Source organism: Mirounga angustirostris, unplaced genomic scaffold (assembly GCF_029215605.1).
Source record: "Mirounga angustirostris isolate CCGP_5_RB_7025 unplaced genomic scaffold, mMirAng1.0.hap1 SCAF_5, whole genome shotgun sequence".
NCBI classification, from domain to species: Eukaryota; Metazoa; Chordata; class Mammalia; order Carnivora; family Phocidae; genus Mirounga; species Mirounga angustirostris.
Window position 1 is genome coordinate 19,521,445 of NW_026991713.1, and position 20,663 is coordinate 19,542,107.

General features: G+C 33.8%; 1 protein-coding gene across 4 annotated transcripts in view; it reads left to right on the forward strand.

The window, feature by feature from the left end:
- WASHC3 (WASH complex subunit 3) overlaps positions 1-20,663 on the forward strand; it is a 55,318-nt gene that overhangs the window by 12,658 nt on the left and 21,997 nt on the right. For 2 of the 4 annotated variants that reach the window (XM_045872737.1, XM_045872738.3), the window contains exons 4-5: positions 566-673; positions 4,422-4,532. In XM_045872737.1, the coding sequence (XP_045728693.1) occupies positions 566-673; positions 4,422-4,532 (219 nt within the window). The remainder of the gene's footprint in view (positions 1-565; positions 674-4,421; positions 4,533-20,663) is intronic. The other 2 variants (XM_045872739.3, XM_045872740.3) reach the window with 2 other exon arrangements.

The following is a 20,663-nucleotide window of genomic DNA, read 5'->3' on the forward strand; positions in this document are numbered from 1 at the left end:
CTGAAACAAATAATACATTATATGTTAAAAAAAAAAAAGAAGAAGATAGTAGGAATGGAAAAATGAAGGGGGAGAAATTGGAGGGGGAGATAAACCATGAGAGACTTTGGACTCTGAGAAACAAACTGAGGGTTCTAGAGGGAAGGGGGGTAGGGAGATGGGTTAACCTGGTGATGGGTATTAAAGAAGGCACAAATTGAATGGAGCACTGGGTGCTTTATGCAAACAATGAATCATGGAACACTACATCAAAAACTAATGATGTATGGTGATTAACATAATATAATAAAATAAAATTTAAAAAAATAATTCATGGGAAAAGAATGGTTACGAGTGACATTAGATTTATGAGAAATTATTCAAAAATATTTTATTTGTGAATGCCTTTCACTTTTAAATAGTTTATGGCATGGAAAATTTCAGACACCTAAGATGAGATTTTATAAACCCTATTCCTGTAGGCTTAAAAGCTTAAGATAGCTATCTAAAATTTACACTTAGAAACTTACAGCAGTTAAGCAGCTAATATTATTTTCATATGCCAACATTAATTTTCTTTTCTCAGTTGTCATCTATCCCAGGCCTAGATGATGTCACATTTGAAGTATCTCCTGTAAGTGTCACTGGTATCACAAAAGAATCACATTCTGAAACCACTTCAGAGAAATCACAGGTAAGTATTTAAGTTCCAGGAAGCATGAGCAGATCTTCTTGGTTAAACCAGACAAACCTAGTAGCAGGTTTGAAAGAAGTTAAATAAGGATGTAAAACTTTGAATAGTAACATTTTAAAACCTTGAGATAGAAAAGGAAGTTTGAAAAAGTTAACTGTTTTATGTTATTTTGAAGAACTCCCTGAAGTTAATATTTTCTTTGCCTGTAAAAGAGAAACTATACACAGGACTAAGAGAAATTTTGAACATAATAATGTTCTTCAAGTTCACTATGGACATTTTTCCTACATTATTATAAGAAGGATACTTTTAAAATGTTTTATTATAAAAGCCCTCAAACACACACAAAAATAGAATAGTACAATGAGGAACTAAATGCCCATTACCTAGAATCTCCAGTAAAGATTTTGTTACATTTGCTTCATCTTTCTTTTTATCACTTGCTAAAGTGAATCCCAGGCATCATATCATTTCACTGCTGTGTAATTCCTTGAGCATCTCTAAAAAGTTCTGGCATTTTCTTGTATAACCACAATGCCTTTATCATACACAATATAATTAACAGTAATTCCCAAATGTCATCCAACCCCTTGTTACTCAAAGATTGCTCCAGACACCAGCAACATGGGCATCACCTGGGAGGCCTTGTCAGAAACACAGAACCTCAGGCTCCATCCCAGACCTACTGAATCAGAATCTATATTATAACAAGATCCCTAGGTGACTTGTAGACTCTTAAATGAGAGATACTGATCTAGAAATATCAAGTATCTAAAAAATGTGGTTTTGGAGTTGATTTGTTCAAATCAGCATCCTAATAAGGGCCACACTTTACATTTGGTTCTTATGTCTTAATGTTCATTTATGCCCTGTATACATTTAAATTTGATAACTACTTTTTATGTCAAGAAATAAAAATTCTCATTGTTGCAGAATAGACCGTCTCTAGTAGTGTATCTCAGTGAGGCATTAAAATTCAAAATAAAATAATCACTAAAATAGTGGTCTGTCTAGTAATACTGAACAAACTGACTTCTTAGCTATATGAGATTCTGCATTTGTACCTGGAGATACTTTTCACAGGATATTTTTTAGGTTATGATTACATTGGCTGTGATGATAATGACAAACATGCAGAGGGCGCTTACAGTGTACCTCCGAGGCATGCTTCTAAGTGCTTATCAGAAATTAACTCATTTAATTATCACAACAGCCCTATGAAGTAAATACTATATTATCACTGCTACTTCACAGATGTGTGAAATGATACACACAGAGGTTAAGTTACTTGCCAAGGTCAAAAGAACAAGTGTAAGAGCTGGAATTTTAACCCAGGCAATCCAGTGCCACGAGTCCTAGCTCTTACCTACGATACTACACTGTCTCCAGCACCTGTGTTGAATTCATTCAATATATTGAACACACATGGTATGAGGCCATGGGAGGAGCCATAAATTTAGGTATAATATGTTTTGGGGGAATGAAATAGATGACCATTTACTTAACAATTAGATATTAGAAAATTTAACATTCATTTAATTAATATACCAAATTGCATTATGATGGCCATTGGGATATATATATAATATACAAGAAAAAAATCCAGATGTTTTAGACATCATAAGGTCCTTTCAATTAAATGTGGACCATACTTTTTCTAAAATAAGGCATGTATAAAAAATACTAAGAAAATGTTTTCACTCTACCTAGTAGTTATTCTTCAGTGGATATTAACCATCATTATGTTTAAGTGGTATCTGTCTAATTTTGAATATTAATTTTTTCAGGTGTTATTATGAATTCCATCTATAATATGTATCTTAAAACTTATGCAGTTGTGTTGGTCCTACCTATTTAAGGTCTCAAAAAATTTATTACAAGTAATCACAGCTAAATTTTCTAAAATTCAGTATAATCTGGTATATTTTGGCAATTTTATTTAAAAACTATATATTAATTCACTTGGAGAATTTATAAAGATCTGTTGGCTTCCTGGGTTTAAAAAATTGTGGTCAAGTTACATGTTGAGTAACTTAATAAGATACCTGTTCAGCATGTTCTTATTCAAATCAACTTCTTCTTTCTTCTCCATTGTTATTGTTATTTTTTATGTAAAATATTTTGAAACGGACTTAAGTGCTGCTTAACACAGAATTTCCACCAGCATTACAGTCAACTCACTTATCTGATAAAAGATAATCATGTACTTTTTAAATCACTCATTCATTTCAATCTCTAATCTGTACGAGTCAAAGACTCGAGGTTTGCGTACTGATTTTTCTGCAACTTTAATTTCATGGTTCAGATCTTATCATTACTCACAATAGAACATCCAATTGTGGAGATTGAGAATAAAATGAAGGACAGTTGAGAGATATGATAGAGGATTTAAGGGGTCATTCAAATAGCAAAGGTGTAAATGCTGACATAATTAAACCTTGTTGAGATCTTGGTTATTAGGCAAAGTTAAGGCTGAGTTTTGAAATTCGTTAGTCCTATGTATAATTAATTCTCATTTGTTCCATTGTGCTATTGTATGAGTTTATTGTCCATAATTTTTTTTAAAAACATACTTGGGTCTTGTTTGAATTTTTTTATTTAATTAAATGTTTTGGACTTTTTGTATTTATGTATTTTAAAGATGAATTATATATATATATATATTAATATGGCTACTCACTTTTGTATACTTAGTGTTATATAACAGGAGAAACCTAAGGAATTTTTGGGTGTTTTATTTGGTTTAGAGTTTTCAACAGGTTTAATTTATATTTGGATTATCTGAGGAAAAACCTTAATACATAATTCATATTCTAAAACCTATGAATATTTAAAAGTATTTCTTGATTTATCTACATTTCAGCATAGACATGTAGACATACAATTGATTTCATTCTGTTAAGGAACTTCCTTGTAATGCTAATTTATAGATAAGGAGTGAGAATTCACAAAAGTAAACTTACTCTAAATGTTCAGTTTGATAGAAAAAGCAAGAACTGTATACAGACAGTTCTAACATTGCACATTAGTGAGGACAGGATTCCAATATGGACAATTTTCATTTAACAGAGTACCATGCAAAATGAGAACTGCCTATATGATAAAAGCATTTTTATCTAAAAAGACCATTCCCCAGTATTCTTTAGTGTAAGTAGATTAACATTAATAGTTCCATCAGTAGCTGAAATATACAAAACTAGATAATTTTGTCCGAAAAATGGGTTTCTCTTCCACAGATTCTCCATGTAGTGCTTTCTAAGATGATAGAATAGCCATATACACTTAGAGTAAAATTATTTAATAAATGAGGAATTGAGTTGTATAGATGGTAGATACCTAGAAAATCAATTTACTATCTGCTAGAGTTAACAATTGGCAAATGAAATAGTTTTATTAGCTTTATTAAAATTTTTATTAATATGTCCATCTATAATTCGTGTGTTTTTTGGCACTCTGGGGACAACTAAAGCAGAATTCTATTTTTTAATGTCATGAATATATTTGCATTTTTTAAGGAACAGTATAGGTTGATACTAAGTGGAACTTCCTCTGAAATCATATTTAAGGATTTGTAAATATTTGGAAACATATATCCCATAATTAAATTATTGGTTTTTAAATTTAGAAATATGATTTTTTTCTGATATTGATTGCTTTAGAATTATAAAAAAGATACATCCCTTTTTAAGTAACATAATGGACCCCTTCTGTGAATTGTCTAAAGATTTACACGCAATACTCTCTACAGCAGAACAGTTTACAAGACTCTGGACCACAGGAAAGTGAAGTAACACCAGAAAATATCTTAACTGTAGCCAAGGATCCAAGATATGCCAGATATCTCAAAATGGTTCAAGTGGTAAGCTGATTTGGTCTGTCTTCTCTGTCTAGCAGCCTCATTTGAAATTCTTAACCCTAGAGGTTTCATTGTTACTTTTTATATCTGAGAAAACTGCTAAACCGAGTGACCAAGTTTTCGACCCTCTTACTTCTTTCTTATGTTTAATTAATGCCCTGATAAAAAGTAAACAGAGGTCAAATCTTTCTAGTTAAAGTTGATCTCACACTTCAAATTAACATAGTTTAATATAAATTTATGTAAATTTTTTTGCTTTACATAAAGTTATCAGCAAATCTTGGATGTATCAGAGGAATGAAAGTGGACTATTTCTTAAATCATATGGCTTTAGCTTAATTCCTGTATGCTAGTACAAATAATGAGTTTTGTGTATATTTATTCTGAATTTCATCCCTCAGTGGTTTGGTCATAGAAAAGAGCTTAAGTCTCTTGGCCATTTAGGTAGAGCTTTTAATATTATATGACTTCAGAATTAATTTTTTTTTTTCTGAGAAATCATTACATGGTCTGATACCAGAAGTTAATTTCTTTTCATTTTGATAGAAAGTCCTGTTGCAGTGGTTGAAGGACCTAGCTCTTCATCATTTTTTGGTTAATTAAAAAAAATAATGTATTTCTAAAATTCTATCAAGCAAAAGAAGTACTAATATTAAAGAAGAACAGTTTTGTTTTGCTCTCCATGATATTATTTATCACAATAATTTAAGAACAAATACTATCTGACAGAAAGAGTAGATTAGTTCATTTAGAAGCAACAGAAATGACAATGGGGAGAAGAAAATACATTCACTTTTCCTGGCTGTCAGAAGAAATGAATTTGTCACTTTCAAAATTCTTTATTGACAGCCAAAACCCTGGATTCTAAGCTTTAGAAAAAAATAAACCAGACTCTGAGATGAAAATATATAATGTTCTTTTATAAGAATAAAATAGGGTTAGAGTATGAATTATGATAAATAAATTTTTAAAGCTAGAACCCAGTAAAGCTCTGTTAAGCTTAAAATATGAACTGTTAAAAAAACTGTCTTACTCTTTCAAACAGAAGCGGAAAAGTTTTAGAATGACTCTGGAAGACTTTTTATTTAGTCTTTTCTTGACTAACATATATAAAATAGGAAATAGGAACATCTACTTGATGATATCTACAAGAATGCCGTGAAATCTTTGATAAAAGACTACATCTTAGGATAATTGTTATATTAATACAGTGCTTCTGACTTTCTAAAAAGTTTAAAAACTCTTATTTTCCTTTTCAGTATAAATTTACTGTCCATTTATTTGACAAATATTTATTATACACTCACTTTAAGGTACTATATTAGGAAATGTCTAGATTTATTTAGCCAGCTAAGGTTCCCAGACATCACTTGACATTTTTATTTTTGTTGTTAATTACTTAGACAAATTCCATTGTTTTTCAGAATCATAAATATATCGTGTGTGTGTGTGTAAATGACTCTTTAAATATTCATTTTTCTAATCCTATGACTTACCATTTCATGAAGAATAGAAGCCAAAGTCCTTCACAAGCCTATGAGATCCTATACAATTTAGCTCCCCTATTACCCTTTTGATCTCATATCTTCATTTACTCTGCTCCAGCTCTCCTAGCTGGTTTGATGTTCCTTGAATAAACATATAGACAATCTCCTGTCTCAGCCCTTTACCTCAGCTATTCTACCTGAAACACTTTTTCCCAGGTATCTTGATGGTTTGTTCCCCTACTTTTTTTCATATTTTTACTCAAATATTAACCTTCTCTTTGACCCCATTCCTTTTACCTCTTCCCTGCTGTTTTTTCTTCATATAACTGGCCAATAAGATATAAAATACTACCTATTTTACATACTTTGTATATTTTCTATCACTAAAATACAAACTCTATGAGGGTAAGGAATTTTTTGTGTACTGTACAATTCCTAGAACAATAACTGGCAAATAGTATTTACCTCTAAATGAAAATGCCTACATTTTCCTCTATGCCATTTTACCTTTTGATAGGTTTTGGTAACAGATTTATTTTTTACACCAGCTCAGTGGTTTTCAGACTAAGAAACATTATCAAAACATGTTACTGATTCCTACCATACTAAATAAGAATCTCTAAAGTTGGGATTTGGAGCTAGAGCATATGTATTTTGAAAAATAGCTGTTTTGATTAAGAGCTATTTAAAAATATTTTACACTCTATATAACATTAAAATACTTTTTATTTTAAAACATTTAAGAAATAATAGCTCTTGTTTTTGTTTTTAACTATCTAATTCTATGGCATTGCTTGGCATTTAGCTTCAGTCTATCCTTTTGCTTGGTGTTACTGAGTATGAGTAGGGGCTCAATTTATTCTGCTTTAGACCTTTCCTGTTTTTAGCCCAATTTTCATTATTTCAGTCCTTTGCCTCTCTTTTGCCCTTGGTACGTGTGTTTCTAATTCCTAAACATTTCCAAGGTTCTGGAAGTGCTACTTCTTTGTGGTATCCCCTCTTCTGGCACATGGATTTGGCCTTCCTTTGCTATGCTAAGTCCTCAATCACTCTTTTATCTGCTTTTAATTTCCATGTGTTATGGTTCATACATGCTTCTTAGTCATTAGAATTAGTGTTTGTGTTTTATTTCTTTTTGCCTAATTGTTTGAGGGTAATTTTCCAGAAGAAAAGGGGGAGCAACATCTTTACACTGCCATCCTAAAAGCTTCATCCAAGTTTCATTTAATTTTATTGTTTTCAGTTTATTGTGCCAACCTGAATCCCAGAATCTTCTGACCCAACTTTTGTTTCCTTCTGCCTCCCTATCCTGCATTTCATTCTTCAGACAAAACCACAAACCCTTCTCAATATTAGTTCCATACTTTTCCACTTCTGAATCTAGATTCCCCTTCTCTTGATTACTACATGTCCAAATTCTACTCATCTGACATGTTCCTATGAATACTTCCTTCTGAACCCACCAACACTTAAAGCTAGAAGTAATATCTCCCTTCAGTGATCTGTCCAATCACTTAAGTTTTTTAATGGAACTTAACACGTCATATCTTGTTCTTTGATCATTTATATTTTTATTGCCCCTGTTGAAAAGGAACCATGAGAGGAAGTATTGTATCTTGACTCATCGTTGCATTCTCTTTGACATCTTACCCATAAAAGGTGCTCAATCAATACGTGTTGTATATACTATTTTATCCTGCATATTAACTCTCCTTCCCAGTTTTGTGTCACCTGGAAACATTTAGATATATTACTGTTTCTTCAAGTCACTGATTTTAAATGTTTTGTGGGACCAGATCAAGAAGAGACCAACTAGAGATCTCCCTCAAGGTTGATATGAATCTGCCAGTCATTGTTCTTTGGATTATGGTTATTAAGTCATATATAAGTCCACTATTTTTCCTGTTTCCTAAGAATATCATGAGTAACTGTCAAAATATCCAGCCACAAATGTAGTTGCATGTTTGACAATGTCCAGGATTGTCTTTCCTTGGCATGATCACTACCAGAGTTCCTGTTATTTCTGCATCATCATTCAATTTTGGCTTTTGTTTAAATTTATGTATGAAATAGTTAAATCAATTCCCTTCATTACATCCTTTATCTGTTGGAGGATAAAATTTTCAGCCATGTGACAAGAATTTATCAGATGCTCTAATTTGAGCAAAATTAAGCTGCCAGTACATGTGAATAGCTGATGTCCCCATCATGGCTGTATCTTATCCTTGTACTTGTTTGCAACATGTTTTATGAAAGCCTGATCTAAATCCTCCCATCTGGTTAGGTTACCAAACTCCATTTGATAATACAACTTTTGCCTTCTTTTAGCCTCACTTGACCAGGGAATTGGGGGGGTTCCTTTATCCCATGTTCAAGAATCTCCATATGTGCATATTTATGTATATTGATTTATAGGTATCTTCCACTTTCCATTGTAAAACATTGTAAGACATTCCTTTCAAATGCCAGCTCCCATTCATGAATTCCTTTCCACTAAGTGTTAACAGTCCCTGAGATTTACTTATTTTGATATTGCAGTTTTGCTCTTTATAAACACATTTTTTTAAGCTCTTGGATTTGTTTTCTATTTGTTCATATTTCTCCTCTTAATTACCTGCTAGTTCTTCCACTCTGTTTTTTCTCCTATCATATTATTATTACTCATAGTCTTGCAGTTTTAACTGAAGATTATTTTTATTCTTTGATTTCAGTTTAAAACCCCTTGGTCATACCTATGTGGGTCTTGTTAAACATAATCTTTTGGTTCTTCTGAACTACTTAACACTTTTCCAGGAGTATAATCATTTTAGTGTCATAAGTCATTACCTAACATGGTTCTTCGGCAGCATCTGCATAGCTAGTTGTGTTTCCTATATCCATATCTTTACAAAACTATGGCTTTAACTGGAAGAACAGATGACAATACCACCTTGCTTTAGGAAAGGCCTCACAGTAAAAAGAGTTGTTCAAGGCCCATTATAATCTGTATCATTGATTCATTCACATTCTGTCAATGATGTGGGAAGAATCTAGATAGTTTTGTATCTCTATACTTCAGGAGAGTAAATTGCCTTCCTGTTTTCTGTTTAGTCTTCTAATCAATTATTCATTCTGCTGAGGTGGTTTAGTTCCTTGAGTGTGACTGAGAACAAACAGGATTCAGAGGGATTAGATAGAAAGAAAATCGAATTTGACCACGTACTATATGAAGGAGCCTAACCCCAGCTAATTTGAGAGGGTAGCTTCATTAGAAATTGCCTTATCTATATTGGAAAGTTTCACTTTCCCAACATAATTGTAGATTTTTATTAAAATGCCCAATTTTTCTCAACCTCAGAGGATGACTAAGGTTTCTCTTGTTTGCCCACTACTAAAAATTTAGTTTTGGGGTTCCTGGGTGGCTCAGTTGGTTAAGCATCCAACTCTTGATTTTGGCTCAGGTTATCTCAGGACTGTGAGATCAAGCTCCACATTGGGCTCCTCACTTGGCGTGGAGCCTGCTTAAGATTCTCTCTCTCGCTCTCCTGCTACCCTTCCCCCCCTAAAAAAAATTGGTTTTAGTTACTAATGTAGAGAAAGACCAATATCTGCATAATCCATCAAGTGAGTTGTACTTCGGCTATTAATATGATCTTGTCATCCATTGTACACATTGCTACATCTTATAAAAGCTGAATTTTAGAAGCCTAGAATCTGGAATGTAAGGAATTATTTGTATTGACAAAAGAAAAGGTAGAATGGTCTCAAAAATACCTGTCTTTCTGAAAAAATCACTATATACCAACTGTATAAAAATCTCCTAAAATCCTCCAAATAACCATTTCTGTACCTCAAAAGGAAATTAACAATGCCATAAGTTCTCTCACCTCTTAAGGTAATTGCCTTTATATTTTTGTCACTTAAAAATATGAGTTGCTGCTCCATAAGCAGAGTCTTATACCTGTAATTCCACTTATGTTGTTTCTTATCTTTTACAAAGTATAGTAGTCTTCCCCTCAGTGTCTTAATACTTACTAGGCCCTCAACCCTCTTGTAATCTATTATCTTGCTTCCTTCCTGAATTATTATCTAGACCGTTTCATTCTCTCTAAGACAGGGAGTAGACAACTATTTCACAAACCCTTTAAGCTTCTTCACTAGTATAAAAGCTTGAATTTGCTGACTATCCATGTAGCGATCACTCACTTCAGATAGACTTTAAAAGTCCTACAAATTACAAATACAGATTTTTTTAAAGATTTTATTTATTTATTTGAGAGAGAGCGAGACCAAGAGAGCGCACAGAGGGAGAGGGAGAAGCAGACTCCCCATGAGCAGAGAACCCTACAAAGGGTTCAGCATGGGGCTGGATTCCAGGACCATGAGATCAGGACTTGAGTGAAGGCAGACACTTGACTGACTGAGCCACCCAGGTGCCCCTACAGACTTTTTTTAAAATGTTCAGGCTTCCTACATATCAGGATGAACTAGTCTTTTTTTTTTTTGGCTTTCTTTCTAAGCTGCCATGCAAACTTCCTCTTCCTGAGTCCTAGCTATCTCCTGGAATGTACTGCTTTGGTATTTATTTGCCCTGCTTCACTTGCCACATACCTGCAAATCTGTTTTAGAAACTAGGCAATTCATTTGCAATGACATGGATGGAGCTAGAGTATATTATGCCAAGTGAAATAAGTCAGTCAGGGAAAGACAAATACCATATGATCTCACTCATATGTGGAATTTAAGAAAGAAAACAGATGAGCATATGGGAGGAGGGAAAAGAAAAAGAGGAGAGAGGGAAACAAGCCATAAGTGACTCTTTTTTTTTTAAGATATTATTTATTTGTGAGAGAGAGAATGAGAGACAAAGAGCATGAGAGGGAGGAGGGTTCTCTGAGGGAGAAACAGACTCCCCGCCGAGCAGGGAGCCCCATGTGGGACTCAATCCTGGACTCCAGGATCATGACCTGAGCCAAAGGCAGTCGCTTAACCAACTGAGCCACCCAGGCGCCCAAGCCATAAGTGACTCTTAACAATAGAGAAGAAACTTAGGGTTGGTGGAGGGAGGTGGGTGGGGGGTGGGCTAAATGGGTGATGGGTATTAAGGAAGGCACTGGTTGTGATGAGCACTGGGTGTTGTACGAAAGTGATGAATGACTGAATTCTACTCCAGAAACCAATATTGCACTGTATGTTAACTAACAAAATTTTAATAAAATTTTAAAAATAAAAAAACAAAAAAATAAACTAGGCAATTAAAACTGCTTAATTATTATAAACTTCTTTGAACAGAAGCCAACAGAATCTTTCAAATGTCACAAGTACCAGTTCACAGAGAAATAAACAGTACCTTGCTTTTTGGTCTCCATTACCTTTTTCTGTCACTCCTACATTACTACCCTCTGTGAGATATAAGAATAATTACATTTCCAAAAAATAGTTGTTTCTCTGTGACACAATTTGAATGCCTAGGAGTACACCTAGATCTTTATTCTACTTCTGGGATGCAACATGGTAGAGTTGCTTAGCCTTGTCATACAGTCCTGTGTGACCATGGTCATCATGTCACCTCTCAAGGCTTCAGTTCCCTCATACATAAAATGAGATCTGAAGTTCCGTCTAGGTTTTTGATCTATTAATTGATCCCCAAATTTGGATCTCATTATTAATGAACATTCCTGGAACACCTGCTGGCATTTTCTGATTTCTTTTTCCTTTTTAAGCAAGTTTTACACAGGATTTTTCAGTGAGTAATAATGTTGTGTTCCAAATGTGGCAGATAATTGATTCTGATTTAATGTTTCTTGTCATAATAGTGCAGCACAAGCTTTTACTAAATTACATATTGCTTTTATAACTTAACTGGAATTGTGTACACAGATCACTTTTCCAACAGTTCTCCCCTTTTTACTGGCAGAGCTTGGTGAATCCTTTGCCAGTAATAAATTGTGCATTGGGAAAGTCCGACTTCCACATTAAGCTAATGACTTGTATTTTTTGAAACCATATTTGCCAAAACAGTCTCTTCGGACACTTGGACTTTTTTAAAGCTCTATTTTCTTTGGCTGGCTTAAAACGTGAATTGAATAATTTCCTTGGTTTTGGTGGTTCTGATGCATCTGTTGCCAGCAGTGGATGTTGGCTTGGGGAAATGTGACTTCCATTACCTAAGGATGAAGAATTAGTTCATCATGAAGTTATGCACCTTAGACCTGGGAAAAATAATCAAGTACAAGTAGAGTACTCTTTAGGTAAGGTATAGTTTTTGTAAGAGTAGTTAAAGGCTTTAAAACCTTGTTTGGGATATGACCCCAGTGTGACTTCCTATGTCTAGAGAGTTCCATGGTAGGTTCCTCATCACTGATCAACAGTGTAGTCAAAAGGAGGAGCTGCTGGTTCATATGTAGTTGGAGTTGTGGAAAACACTAGTACAGATTTAGTTTAACAACTATATGATATTTCTTTTTTCATTGATTTTTGACTCTGTAAGTATTATAATATTAACATGTGGTTAGTTTCCTTTGTAATATCTAAAGTTTACTGCTCAGTATCAAGGTCAGTATTTTTTGAGTGCATAATGGTTGTAGTGCCATGGACAACTTTCTGTGGTGTTTTAGCATCACACTGTCCATTGAAGATAAAAGCTGTATGTATAATGATTGATTTCCTACACATATGAATGTGGATAAAGATGGATAAAGAAAAGATACAAGTGAGCAATTTAATTAATTGCACAATTTAGCCAACTTTGCCAATTGGAAAGGGAAAATATTCTGTTTCCCATCAACTAAATAGTCAGCCATGTCCATTTCACTACAACTAAAAGAGAAAAGTAAAGCTTAGCAGAATAGTAATTTTGAATTGAGGTAAATGGAACTCAAGAGACCACAGTTATCCTCCTTCCTCTACATTCATTTTTAGATCAGATGCAAAAAAGATTGGGTAGAGATTTCCCCAAAGGCAGAAAACTGTGACAATTAGACACCAGTTGGGAGCCCTTGAGGTGTTACCTGTGCTTTTCCATAGCCTAAGTATCTGGAAAACCTAGAAATAGGTAACTTTGTTGTGTTTTTGGCCCAAGGAAAAAAAATTACTTATTCTCTGCTAAAGTCAGTGAACTTAGCCTCTAAGGAGACCATGTGTGAAGAATTATCATGCCAGTTTTACTGGAAAGTGTTTCACTCACTTTCCCAACAAGATTATAGATTTTCATTAAAATACCCAATTTTTTTCAGTGATTTCAAAATCACTTAGGATTTTTCAATATTTTGGCTGCCTTTTGAACCCTCCCCAAGTTGCCTGGAAAGTTGGGGAGCTCAGAGCCAGCCATACTGTGTACACATTTAATGTTGAGAAGTATTAATTTAAATGGTGTATTTGCCCTTTTGTTTATTCTTTGCTATTTTACTTTTCTTATATATGTTAGAGAACAGTAAACAATAATATTGCTAAGTTCAGGTTTTAAATTTCTTGCTTTCCCTGATATATTTGTTTTCCCGATTTCTCGTTTTCCTTAGAATACCGAAGGAAAAACATGTAGTGGGCAGGTACTACTAAGTTAGATGGTTGTCGATATCCATTTGGTAATAATCTGTGCACCTACCTTATCTATTCCCCATATATTCTTTGCTAATGCCACTTTGCCATAAATATATAGCTTAGAATATTTTACTACTGATACTACATATTTTTCATTGTAGTTTTCTTTTTTTATTTATTTAATTAATTAATTTTTCTATTATGTTCAGTTAGCATATAGTACATCATAAATTTTTGTTGTAGTGTGCAATGATTCATTAGTTGCATATAAGGCCCAGTGCTCATTCTTACACGTGCCCTCCTTAATACCCATCACCTGGTTACCCCATTCCCCTACCTGCCCCTCCCTTCTGTAACCCTGTTTGTTTCCCAGAGTCCAGAGTCTAGTCTCCTTTTGTGGCAATCATTTGCTAAGAAGATGTTGATTTGGATAGTTTGTTTCCAGAAACTAGTTGTTTAACCGTAACTGTTTCTATTTATGGTACTTACAGTCTCTGGAAAAACACATTTTGAACTGTGAACTGTGGGAGCATTTAGAATCCTCAATCATATTTAAAGAATAGTCACATACCAACAAGCTGATGTACACAGAAGTCTGTCTCCCTTAGAGTTATAGGAGGATATCTGGCTGCTGTAGACTTGAATTTTTTGTTTCTTAATAATATATCAGATAATTAAAAATTAAATTAAAAATTTAAAAGGAGGATTAAATGGAACATAACATAATTGAGAATACAAAATAATCTTTTAAAAATAATTGATAAGGTAATAAATTTAGGATGTTAAATTTATTAAATCAGTTTTTCCTAGGTATAAAAGTATGTATGAAAAGAATATATTTCTTGGGGCGCCTGGGTGGCTCAGATGGTTAAGCATCTGCCTTTGGCTCAGGTCATGATCTCAGGATCCTGGGATCGAACCCCACGTCAGGATCCCTGCTCAGCAGGAAGCCTGCTTCTCTCTCTCCCTCTACTGCTCCCCCTGCTTGTACTCTCTCACTCTCTCTGTCGAATAAATAAATAAAATCTTTAAAATATATATATATATATATATTTCTTTAGGAATTTATTCGCCATGTCATATTTTTGTGTCACTGGTATCATAACTAAAATAATTTACCTAGGATTGCCTGTCTGAAGAATCCTTTCAAGCCAAAACATTTAATTCTTTATTTCAATTTATTTTGTGGAGTACCAATAAAATGTACTTCATCTGCCTTAAATTCACTGTAATACCATACCTCTGTATGCCTCTCCCCATAAACGAAAGAAAAAGGAGTTAAGCAAACACAGAGGAGGGCACATTTGGAGGATAAGCTTAAGGTAGTTTTAAATTTCATAGGAATCTCCTTTAAATGATATATAAAATGGGAACCAACAAAGACAGGGGCATTTAGCAGAAAAATATTTTTAACTTTAGACTTCGTATCTTTCATTCCAACTCATTTAAACAACTCTGTAACTCTTTAGAAGTTGTGACAAAAAGAACAGTACTCTACTATTAAGGTTCTTTTTTTTTTTTAATTTTATTTATTTGTCAGAGAGAGAGAGAGAGAGAGTGCATGCGCGCGCGCACACACACGAGTAGGGGGAGGGGCAGAGGAAGAAGCAGGCTCCCCACTGAGCAAGGAGCCCGATGCGGGACTGGATTCCAGGACCCTGGGATCATGACCTGAGCCAGAGGCAGGCACTTAACCAACTGAGCCACCCAGGCATCCCACTGTTAAGGTTCTTAAGGAAGCTTTTGAAGATACATACTAACAATGACAGTTTTTATACTTGCTGAACTGTGTGGTATAGTTCTTTTACTCTGATCCAACTATAATGTTTTAGTCACCCAACTTTGATTTCTCAGTGCCCTTTTATCTTCTTTGCTACTAACCACTCTGCCAGAAATAAGGGACCTCACAAAAAAGTTTTCCAAAGTTGTGAGGAGGAAATAATAGTGATGTAAATTAAGTAGTTATTTACTCAGATTTACTCTTTTCAGAAATATTGTGATTCTCACTTTAATTATAAATTTGTCTAAGATTATGGGTTTACCAATGGGAGGAAAAGTAAAAGACCAGAGAAGCCAATGAGCTATAATAAGGAAGTGAGCTCATCTCAGGTGGCAGAGAAGTGTCTTAGTGGTTTTAGAGACCATCAACTTAAGGAAGACATTTTTTTTTTAAAGATTTTATTTATTTATTTGAGAGAGAGAGAATGAGAGAGAGCACATGAGAGGGGGGAGGGTCAGAGGGAGAAGCAGACTCCCCACTGAGCAGGGAGCCCGATGCGGGACTCGATCCCGGGACTCCAGGATCATGACCTGAGCTGAAGGCAGTCGCTTAACCAACTGAGCTACCCAGGCACCCTTAAGGAAGACATTTTAGCAACATATTTGACAAGGATCTGAGAGCATAAACATTCATAATGGGGTAGACAGTCCTGGTGTGGAAGATAATTTGTCGTAAATGAATCATAGAGATGTAAGACATAATACTTCATTTGTAAGGTAATATTTTGCTAAGGATTGTTTTACAGTTTAGAAAAAATGCTAGTATGTTGACTGTTTTAAAAGGAAATAGATTTCAAAATATTAAATTTTATTGAGAAAGATTAGTGAAAATTATTTCTCTACTTGAAGATATCTGCATCTTAATACTGCAATTTTAAAAAATATGTTCAGATGTAAGTACATCTTACCATAGTTTTTCATAATATAAGACCATCCCAACTTTTCTTGTTGTTTTCCTAGCCCAAGTTTACAAATGACTTTTATTCATTTAGTTGGTTAGATCATGTCCTGATGACACACTGGTATCAGATTCAGGGCCCTTCATTGTGGTTCTATAGCCACGTGGAATGGCTAATACTGATCCTCTCTCTTTCGATGGGTACCTATGGATCACTAAGGGCATTGAATGAGGCTCATGACACACCAGTTCAAACACATTACCACTATTAGAAAATTAGTTCAAAGTGACTTTGTGGTTTCAATCAGTAGAATCATCTTTATAATTAATTACTAAGAATTCTATTCCTTATTGCTTTTATTACCTTTTTGAAGATATTTCTTTAATTCTCCTTGAATAGGTACATAAAATAATACATTTTCAAAAACTGAACAGAAGGCCATCTGAACTTACTACACTTTTAATTTTGGTAGTGAATTCCAAAATAATTTGTAATAGAAATTTTTTTAAGGTTTTATTCCTGGAAAGTAGAAACATAGTTAAATTTAGGAAATTTTAATGAATACATATTTCAAAGAACAAATATCATTTGAATGAAATGTATAGCAAAGCTGTAATTTAGCTGAAGTATTCATAATGGCAGTCTAGGATTAATTAGCCTATCAAAACAAGTCTTTAAATTTTAGATAATTATTTTTACATTATAGTGAAGGGAAGAAAATGAGTCTTCCACAGCACCAAATTACTCTTAAATCAATGAATACTTGAGTAGCTACAAAATGCAAAGAAAACACTCAGTGCACCATGATCACTACACCTAATATTTATCATGTTACAAGAATATCCAGGGGAAAAATCAATCACATGGGGAAATTGATGTGGTTCTATTTTGAACTGACTCATAACAATAGATCCTTTACCTTTTGAAATAATTTCTTTAAAGGTTTTTCTTGGTAGACATTTAAGTTAACTTTAGTTCCCATTCCTAAAAGGCACATGGGGTATTGGCTAATGTATTTATTTTTATGAATGTACTTTACCAGTTTCCTGGGGTCCTAGTCATGACCAGCGTCATTTTGTCCATTTTACAGTGATTTGTTCCTTCATCTTTAAAGGTATCTTATGGGCACTCAGTGAGAAATACGTTCTCACTGTAAAACTTAACTCTTGAGATAATCATTGAAAAAGGAAGAATTTACTGTTTGCTCCATATAAACCACATAGCACTAATCAAGATATGTGAACCTCTTTTTTTCCCCGCATATTTAGGTTCAAATCAGTGACCCTTCGTGGCAACAGTATTGGAGTTAATATCAGAGTCTAGCATTTTCTAAATCTATACAAGTCATTAGGAATAAAACTTCCCTTTTTTTAGATAGCCATATTCATTTTACAGTGATTAAGAGATTCATTTAAATTAATTTTGTATCCCTTCACAGAAAACTTCCAGAAGGAGATTGTTGAGCATGTACTTGCTTTTGTGGTAGGATTTGTTCTGTAAACATTTAGTATCTATTATATAGAATCTTTCACCTGAAGATTTTATTCTAATTCTAGCACTCTACTTAATATATTTCATAAAAGGAAGTAAAGATATTTTTAAGATAGCGCTGTTGAAAATCAGAAAGCAAAGAAATGGTTGAGTCCGTTTCACTAAGTTAAAACTTAAGTAAACAACCTGATTAGAGGACTGGTTGCCTTTTTTCCAACCCATGGCATCTATTCAACTCGTACTCATTCCCTCTCCCTGCAAGTAAGAAAAGTACTATTCACCTGTCAACTCAACAGATGTTTTTTTTTTAATTGTTGACCTATGTAAGGAAAAAAAACTTAATATTTTGCATCTTTCATAACTGAATTGTTGTGATTCAAGCTCAAACTGAGAGGAGAAACTAAAGTTTAAGGAGCAGCGCCCGGCTAGCTCAGTCGGTAGAGCATGAGACTCTTAAAGTTTAAGGAGCATTTTTTGTTACTTTAAAAAAGAAAAGTCATTTATCTCCATTAGATTGAGTAAGGGTTTCCTCCCCCTTCTAATCTAAAACTTTGGGAAAACTTCAACATGGTTTATAAAAGAATTCAGTAGCTTGTCTTTCATTAACATAATAAATGTAAATATTGGCATCCTTCAGTTTTTGTGATATAAGAAACTAGTAGTAACTGTTAGTGTTGCCATCATAATTTCATTAGTGTGGCTTCTTTACACACTTTCTCCAGTGACGCAAATACAGACGTGATTTTTTGGAACATCAAACTTATGGTTGCCTTCTCTCTTCTTCATTACTTATGTTGGACAAACTGCCATTATCACTTGCCAAAAATAATCCCACAGTTCAGTAGACTTCAGTTTTGAGGTCTCTCATGTCCAACTTAGACCACCAGTAGCTTTGTCTCTTGGAGATCAGAAATTGGACACTTCTTTTTGATGTTTAACAAACCTGACTCTGTTCCTTAACCCCTAAGGAAGAATATATCAAAACAAATTTTCTAAGCAACATCTCTGGAAACATAGCAGCAAATCCCTTTGGAATGCATCCTTTGGAACACAGTCCAAATTATTTTTGTATCAAGCTTTATGAGATTTGTATTAAGGTGATGATAATATTAAAGTCTCTACTAGGGTAAGATAAGTTATTTGTATTTTCTTTTGTCTATATCCATATACAGAAGTCACTAGTCACCAAATTTTGGTAATATCTGTATTCTTGTGCTATAAACAGCTTCAAGAAACTAAGGGTAAAATACGGAGCTTACGTATTTAGGTTTCGAGTATTATACTGTAACCAAGGCCATGAAACTCCTGTTAAAATAGGGAGCTTATCTAATTCTACCAACTTCCCTTTTCCCCATTACTCCCTACCCACTACCTCCCCTCACTACCACCTCATACACACTTTCTTTGCTATATTTTAGGAAATGTTTTTTTCAACTTCATTTCTCCCTTCTGTTTTCTCGGCTTTGTAACTTATTTGTATAACCTTTCCAATGATATCCTGTGGACTATGCTAAAGTATAATAAATAAATCACATAGTTGAGTTTGTAGGAAGACCTTATACCATCAAACCATAGTTAATAGAAACTGAGAGGCCTTTTTAAAGAAAAAAAACATAAAACTCTGCTCTTTTTCACATCTCTTTTACAGTCCTAACTTTGCTTGTTATACTAAATAGTTAAGTAATAGTTAAGTTTTAATTATCAAGTAAAATTCCCAACCTTACCTTTCAAGTATCAACTTTCTCTTCCACCATTAAAATTAAATGCATTTTATTATGAAGTAATCATTAAGTGCATTTTGTACTTAAGAGAAAAATCTTTCTCTCAAGTCTTAGTTCCAGAAAATATATTTTAAAAGTGGTACAGTTTTAAATTCATGCTTTTTGGTTCCAAATATAAGTGTCTGTTCATATTGGATGCCCCTAAGCAAGTAACAGCCTTTTTTCTTTTTTCCTTTCATTTATCCTTAAATTCATAAGCTAACAAAAGATTTTATCTTCCACCTTTTTTGTCTTCCAAACCTACCATGTTTCACTTTTTAGAATTTCTTGAAGTTTGTACCATGAAACTATTACTTTCAGGAGTATGGCTTTGAAGAGAATTATACAATGGTATTATTTATTTTCATCTAACATTTAGGATGCATTTAAGTGTCCATAACTTTCTGAGTCTTTTTTTTTTTTTTTTGAGAGAGAGAGAGAGAGACCCCATGGTGGGGGAAGGGGGGAGCAGAGGGAGGAGAGAGAGAATCTTAAGCGGGCTGCACGCCCAGTGCAGAGCCTAACGTGGGGCTTGATCTCACAACCCTGAGATCATGACCTGAGCCGAAATCAAGAGTCAGGTGCACTTAATTGAGTGAGCCACCCATGGACCCCACTTTCTGAGTCTTAATAGCTTGCATTTTATAAATTTATGACATAACAGTTATGAAGATGAATGTATAAAAAGGGCCTGTAAATGACAGTCTTGCCTTTGCTGCCTCCCAGGAGAGTCTTCCTGGTAAACTATAAATTTGAAAGACAGCCTTGTTTTCCCAACCTCCTTTAACCTAGCAAGCTGTAGAGAACTTGGACTTTTCTCCTCCGAAACCAAAATAAGAGATTATGGTTATAGAAGGCATCTTATGACTCCTTTGGTAACTGTCTTTTCTGGACATTTTTTTAAAAAAGTAAGAATTAAATTTTAATACATTTTCTGATTTTAAAAATGAAGATCATAGTTAATAATGATCTGAATTTAACTTGGCAAGATCTGTAACATTTTTGTGAGAGATATATGGTCATTAACTTTGAAGATTCTTCATATTGAATTTATTTGATTCTCACGTTTTTACGTATGCTTGCCGAGATTTAAATGATTTTATTGGGTGAAATATAAAATAAATAAACATTTTGATGAAGGAGATTATCTAGCAAGTATCTCTTTGTTCTTAAAAATATGTTTGAGACAACTTGTGTAAA